Source organism: Gasterosteus aculeatus, chromosome 9 (genome assembly GCF_964276395.1).
Source record: "Gasterosteus aculeatus chromosome 9, fGasAcu3.hap1.1, whole genome shotgun sequence".
Lineage (NCBI taxonomy): Eukaryota > Metazoa > Chordata > Actinopteri > Perciformes > Gasterosteidae > Gasterosteus > Gasterosteus aculeatus.
Genome location: NC_135696.1, coordinates 17518214 through 17524968, shown reverse-complemented (window position 1 = coordinate 17524968; position 6755 = coordinate 17518214). Strand labels below are relative to the sequence as shown.

Sequence of the window (6755 nt, the reverse complement as noted above, 5' to 3'; positions counted from 1 at the left end):
AATCAAGCAGCTCTTTACCAAGGTTTACACCCCTCTAAAGATTCTGAGGGATGATTATGAGTGGAGGAAGTATGAAAAAACAACAATATGCTTTAATGTTGTTCTCTAAAAATGTGAGAGAGTACCACTATTTGGTGAAACTGCAAATAACTGGGAACAGGATGACAACGTTTGGTTTTGTCAATCTATAAGCTGTGAAATAAAGGCAGAGTCAAAAATACAATAATATTCCCTTGGTGGAAATACAGATTTCCATACACAATAATACTCAAGTAAATACAAATACCTCAATACTGTACTTTAGTAAAGTACTTTTCAACCACTAACAAAGCCGGTGTTTGTCCACTGAAGATAGTTAAACCCGGCTAAAATTGTATGACGCAGATAGATTGATAAATATTTCTCAAAGAGCAGCGGCAGCCATGGATACTGAAGTGACTCCTTTGTCACAGACGAGAATTACAACGCAAGAGATTCCTTTGAAAAGGATCGATCTGTCATGCGGAAACTTGCCACCACCACCACGTTCCTGCTCTCAGATGAAGTAACACACTGCAGTCTTCTCCAAGAAGCTCAACTGCCTTCATCCATAGAGAATGACCATCATATTCATTACTGTTTTTTTTTATTCTCTTTTATATCACAGAGACACTTATAACCCTAAACAAACAAGCATGCAGCACATTCACAGCTGCCTAATTGCTTAAAGCAGCAGCTCAACGCATTTTTAACTCTGTGAAGAGATAGCCGAACAGCCCCCCGCCCCCCCGTGAGCTCACACACAGACAGTCTGTTTTCCTTCCTTAAAGCTCTGCTCAGCTTCCCTCCCATAGGGCCGAATACCTAACCGGCAGGAATGCGTTTTCCACCGCAGCCGAGGAGCCCTCAGACTTGCGGTGACAAGCACACAGCCGATTGCATCACATCCGAGTGAGTCTCAGGGTGTGTTTGTGTGTGTGAGAGGGCCCTTTTTTTTCTTTTTTTTTTTCTTTCGTCCTTTTGAATATGTTAAGGCAGAGCAGGAAGTGTGATGCTGTGACAGTAGAGAAGGAAGTGGTGACACAATGGCACCATGTTTGCTTGTGGGACTGGTAACATGAGAGGGCCTCGGATGAAGACCCCCCTGCTGCTGCTGCTGCTGCTGACCACTCTGACTGGGACAGGTAGGACCTGCAGATTAGTCCAGATCACTGAGATTAGTTTCACCTGCGCTTTCCCGCCTACTGCCTGCTTTCTCTTTTTGTGCTTTACCTTCTGGGACTGTGAGAGGGCTGATTTATTAAATAGTAAGTGTCAAGTACTCGGCATAATTATCTTTGTACAATGTACACTGTTAGTATTTTTAAAAACATGTTCTTTTCCCATTCCTCTTATGTTTAAAGCAAAAGGAACTTTTTTTTTCTCACAAAGTGAAACCTTTAAGATCGTGAAAGAGCTCTGTCGGGAACTAATTGCTCAACATGTTGAATATCTCCACCTACTCTGCCGTCCAGTTGGTGCATTTTGCAACAGTTGAGATTTTTCTAGCCGCAGCTTGAAAGAATTTATCCACTAAGCTGATTAAATTCCCTCACCAGAAGCTGTCTCTTAATAGAAACTCTGCACATGTTTTCCTTTTAACTTTCACTATCTCTTTCAATGATACGCTGGTGCCGTAATGTCATGAGAGGCGTTGAATTATGCCAAAATAAACATGGTGGTGGGGACACAAAAACTAGGACAGCCAAAGAGGAAACAGTTTTTAACAGAATTCTCAGGTGAGACGAGACGAGTGGAAACTGGGGCGGGACCTCTTTGTCTCAATAGGGACTATTAGTCAAGAGAGCAGCCTTAAAAAACGCTGTTATTGTACAACAAGGACAAAATGAAACAGGACAAATTACTTTGAGGAAACAGAGTGCCTCCCCTGCACAAGGCCACGTTCACAGAGAAAACGCTTTTTTAAAATCAAATATACACACACACTTTTTCATGACTCCCATTGACACAAACACGAGGTAGTTTCCTGTTAAACGACTGGTTCATTTAATGCGACTTTTGCCCTTTTCACTGGTCTGCTCAAAACCTCTTGCTGAGGTTCAACGTCTTAAACGCATTTCAACCAAACTGGTCTCGTCTGCTCGAAACGACCGAGGGCTTTCTGCAAGTCAAAACTTGCGGAAAGCCTCTTTTCTTTTTCTTTTTGGAGGAGTGGAAGAAGGAGATCAGACCCTCAGATAACGCTCATACTTTCATCCGAGCGGAATGAATCTCTGTGGCATCGCGTTAACGTGCGTCTTTCTCTTTTTCTGTAGCAGCACCCCAGTCTGTTCCCAACGCCACTGTAGAACCGGACTACAACCTCGAAGAGCCCCGTAAGTCCACAACAGCGTTTCATCCTCCTGGTGTGGATTCTACCCGCCGGAAGGCTTTTAGGGAAAAGATTTCAATTGTTCAGAAGAATCATCTAATCTGTCAATACTGTCGTTTTCCAGATGAAAATACCAACGCAGAAGATACTGGCTTAGGAAGCCTTGCCTCCGTTAATGGTAACTTAGTACTCGTATCATTAGATTAAATGTCACACATTCCTGCGAGAAGTAAGAGATCTAAAGGCCGCTTCCTTGCTTCTGCAGAGAGCCTCGAACCAACAGAGGGCCTCAATGTCACGGGTCGAGCCGCTGTACCGGGGAAGGAGGAGGAGGAGGAGGAGGAGGAGGAGGAGGAGAACAAGGAGGACGAGGAGGGTTTGAGTCCCATCATCATCCTGATCCCTGTGGTGCTGGCTGTCATTATCATCAGCACCGTTTGTGGTATTTTCATCAGCCGCAGGTGGAATCAAAAAGGGAGGAGTCAAGGTATGTCCATCACGAGGGGGAGAACTTTCATCAAATTAACAGCAATGGAGGATTTCAAATGCAAAAAATGTAAATAATGTCCCGCAAGTCATAAATCCTGTCACATAATAATAACGGAACTATAATAAAGTAACTCAGCTACTTATCAGTGGTTGCTATCAATAAAACCGAAGAATACTTATTAAGTGTTCTCAGTAAAATATGTTGTTTTGTTATAATAAAGATGAGCTGTGTTCTCTTCTCGTAGAGCTGAGAAAAGAGGATCCATATTTGGATGGGTCCAGCACAGAGAAGGTGCCAATGTAAGTATAGATTTTCTTCTTTTCTACAGGTGCAAGTTTGAAAAACCCTCCTCAGCGGCGCAAAATGATTCATTAGGATGAAAGGCTCAGTAGGCGATCTCAATAGGGAATGCTTAGACATGGATTACCTTTAATCTGTAGTTTCCTGTTTGAGAAACATGACCTCAAAAGAGGTTCAGGTGTGGCGTGCATTCCACCGTCACAGTTATGTTGAAGTAATAGAGGGTTAACACAAGTCGTACCTTGTGAGTCTTCACTGCTACTAAGAACATCAACAAGATGTCAAACATTACAGATCGACGTCTCGATACATCGAGTTCACCAATCCGCTTTTGCCTTTACATTCGGGGTAAACAGGTTCTTCTTCTCTCGCTATGTTCTTATGTTCACGGCCCAAAAGCCCCTCAAATAAAGGTTAAAAATGGGTGTCGGCCTCAGAGGTGTTAATGGGAGCAATTGAGAAACAGTATTGCTCAAACAGTATCGGGGCAAAACGTAGTCAGTTCAACAAGAACAAAGGACACCAATTAACATTAACATACTGTATATATATATGGCAATTTAAAGAGACCTAATAGATATTTCTTTAAATAAAAATATTTGAGGTTGCCACTTTCTGAGTCTTTTTGCGTCTTTTAACCTTCCAGGCCCATGTTTGAAGAAGACGTGCCCTCTGTGCTTGAGCTGGACATGGAAGAGTTGGACCAATGGATGAAAAAGGATTGTAGGTATCTCTCTAAGAGTATAAAAAATATTTAAAATACAATTTAAAGGTTGTATTCACACAGAGATCTATTGAGCAATATCATAAACATGCATGTCTGGAAGCTGAATTGCACACTCCTAATCTGGACGCCATCGACCCCAGACATTTATTATTATTATTAACCTTTTTCATCAAATATATTTGTCTACACTTTTACTTTCTCAAAAGTTTATGGCTGTGCTATAGGCCTCGTTATCGTTGTTGTTGTGAAGACCTTTATTATATTATTTGTTGGACTGAAAGTGACATCGTTTGTCTCCGATGGTCCGCTCTGAGAGGAAAACTCAGCAACGGTCAGTTGTTGTAGTTTATCCAGCAGAGGTCACTGTAGCTTTGATTGTTGGCGTCAGTTGATCACACAGTGTATCTCGTAAACAGTGTATTTTAAAGTTTGAGGGAAGAGGATATTTGAATAATGTGTCTGTCCATTGTTTTCTTTGTTGCAGGTGACCCCTCAGACGACTCCAAACTTGCATGAATCTGTTTGTGGTGAGGACATTTTTGACATTTTTAGTTTATGAGCACATGCACTGCATTCAGTTTATTTTCATCATTGTCCCTCATGAGAGATATTCTTGTAAAATGCTTAAAACCCTCACTTTTTGTTGTAATATTCCTTTGACTTCTTATCCCTAAAATATATATTTATACATTTAAAAATTAGTTTCAATATTAGCTTTAATCCTGGTAATATTTTCTTTTCTTTGTTGTCTTGTAATGTTAACAACTGGTTCATTACATTCGCTATGAGCAATTATTTATCATGCAACCTCCTCCAGGTGTGAATGCAACTTGCTTCTTTATTAGAAATACACTCAAAACCGTCAAGTAAATATCTGTCACGCTATAATGCAAAAGATCCAAGGTCGACTTGGGCTGTTTCCAAAATGTGCTCTGTTATTCCCTGCCTGTGAACTGTTGTGGTTCACCAGCTGGTTTCGGTACATCAACATGAACTGTGACCCTGCGTCATGATACCGATTTACCGCACAAACGCCCATAACACCTGCAAGTGATTAAACCAGGCATGTATTGAAGTGTGGCGCAACTTAACCCCGCGTTGGTCTCCTTACTGGAAGCGCTGGTAAGGCAAGCTCAAGGTCCACTTGGGTGTAAAACATGTTGACTAACATCATCTATACACAGCTTCTTTTCCCCGGATTCTATTTCTGAAGCTGTGCAAGAGTTAGAGGGGACTTTCACTCAGTGGAGGCCCTCTGAACACATTGTGTACTCAGGTTACACAAGAGATGTCAGGACTAAATGGGATGTTCGCATTGCTGCGGGTGCACGCTGCTGCAGCTTCGACCTGTTTGTCACGGCTGTGATCTTCAGAGCAAATCTGCAAAAGCCTCCGACAAACAGGACCCCAATTAAGTCAAAGGGCAGGGGAAAAAAACACACTCTAAAATGACAAAACACTCCATCGCAGCTCATGATATTATTTAGGAGCAACCTCTCCGACTCAAACGTTCACCTCTCTCTCCCTTCTGATTTCTGCAGGTCAACAGAGGAAGCTCTCCAACACACAATCAACGACAACTTGGTTTTTCTAACCTTCTCCAGTATAATTGATGTGACGACCAGGGAACAGCATCACAACACTTAATAGACACTAGCAAACAAGAAATCATTATTGCAACCCATTCTCCCAGAAAGTATTTAGTGGACAACAATTGCAGTTACGGATGTTAGAAAGTGGCTCTTTGATCAGTGGCTTTCATGTATCGTTGTATATATCGTTTGCTTTTGTCTAAAGCTACTGAAAATAAGTGCAAGGATCAAGCTGTTACATTCACTTAAAATGCTCGTGTTGCATTTAGAGAAAATAAATAAAATAGAATATTTGTATTTTATTGGCCACAATGAAGTCCTGAAGAGAAGAGATTTCACTCGACGTTGGTCCTGCTTCCATTGTATGTCAAACCGTTGAGAAGTCACCAGTTGTGATCCACGAAAATGTGCCGTATTTTCCTGTGGAAATCAATCAGACTTGGTGAAAAGGATTAAACTTAAAGAAATCCCAGCGCTTCCCTTATCTGCCGTTAAAGGAGCACGTGGTCGCCTTAAAGCGCGTTGGGCCGACACTCCTCTCGCCTTCACCACAAAAAACGACCGCTGGTAGTTTCCGCTGATGGCTCCTCTTTCAGTTCAAAGCCTCTTTGTTGTATTACACTGTGTGACTCCCTCCAGCTGCAGGTTTTAATGGGGAAATATCCTGTTGAAGATTGCAGGCATGCATGACAGAGAAGGCCACTCCTTTTCATGGCTGTGCTGAGCCGGTTAGGAATTCTGGAGTGTGTTTTGCATGAAATTGTGTGGAAAAAGGTGTGGAGGCAAGATGCACTCATTTCTGAGTCTTTTCATGAATTATTACCCCGATGCTGAGGCAGCTTTCAGAATCACCGTAGAGTAGATAATAACTGACTGATTACTGTTTTTGTTTTCTGTTTCTGTTAGTCAGTATTTTGTCAGTATCTTGCACAATTGAGAATGCAGTATGATCAATATGAGGATACAGCATGCCAAAGGATATACTTTTCGATGAATGCCTTTTGTAAATATTTCATACGAGGCGTTTGTCTTCTTGTTCTGCTGATAAAGCTTTAAACAAAATTTCAGCAAATAAAATCTCTTGATAATCAAAATCGAAATGTTGCTTTATTTTTAGAATATCTCCTCATGTATTTGATGGATTGCCATCAAGTTTAGTAGAGACCTTCAATGGAGAATCCCATTGACATTGGTGACTCATTTATCTTTTGTATTTCGTCTCCACAAGGTGGACATTGGTGGGTTTTGAGTGCAATGACTCAACCGCTATTGGGCGGATTGACAAGAACATACAAG

The 6755-nt window shown here is 41.6% G+C and overlaps 1 protein-coding gene across 4 annotated transcripts; it reads left to right on the top strand.

Annotated features, from left to right (window-relative positions):
• The first annotated feature begins 822 nt into the window (after positions 1-822).
• tmem154 (transmembrane protein 154) lies at positions 823-6553 on the top strand. 4 transcript variants are annotated; one of them, XM_040185613.2, is made up of 8 exons: positions 823-1163; positions 2295-2354; positions 2475-2528; positions 2616-2837; positions 3085-3139; positions 3787-3863; positions 4352-4394; positions 5409-6553. In XM_040185613.2, exons 1-7 carry the CDS (start codon positions 1073-1075, stop codon positions 4381-4383), a joined length of 591 nt encoding a protein of 196 aa, XP_040041547.2. In that variant the 5' UTR covers positions 823-1072; the 3' UTR covers positions 4384-4394; positions 5409-6553. The 4 variants fall into 4 exon arrangements, with proteins under 4 accessions (XP_040041547.2, XP_040041548.2, XP_077965299.1 ...); XM_040185614.2 differs by having other exon boundaries at positions 824-1163; positions 2298-2354; XM_078109173.1 differs by lacking the exon at positions 2475-2528 and having other exon boundaries at positions 832-1163; positions 2298-2354.
• The last annotated feature ends 202 nt before the right edge of the window (positions 6554-6755 follow it).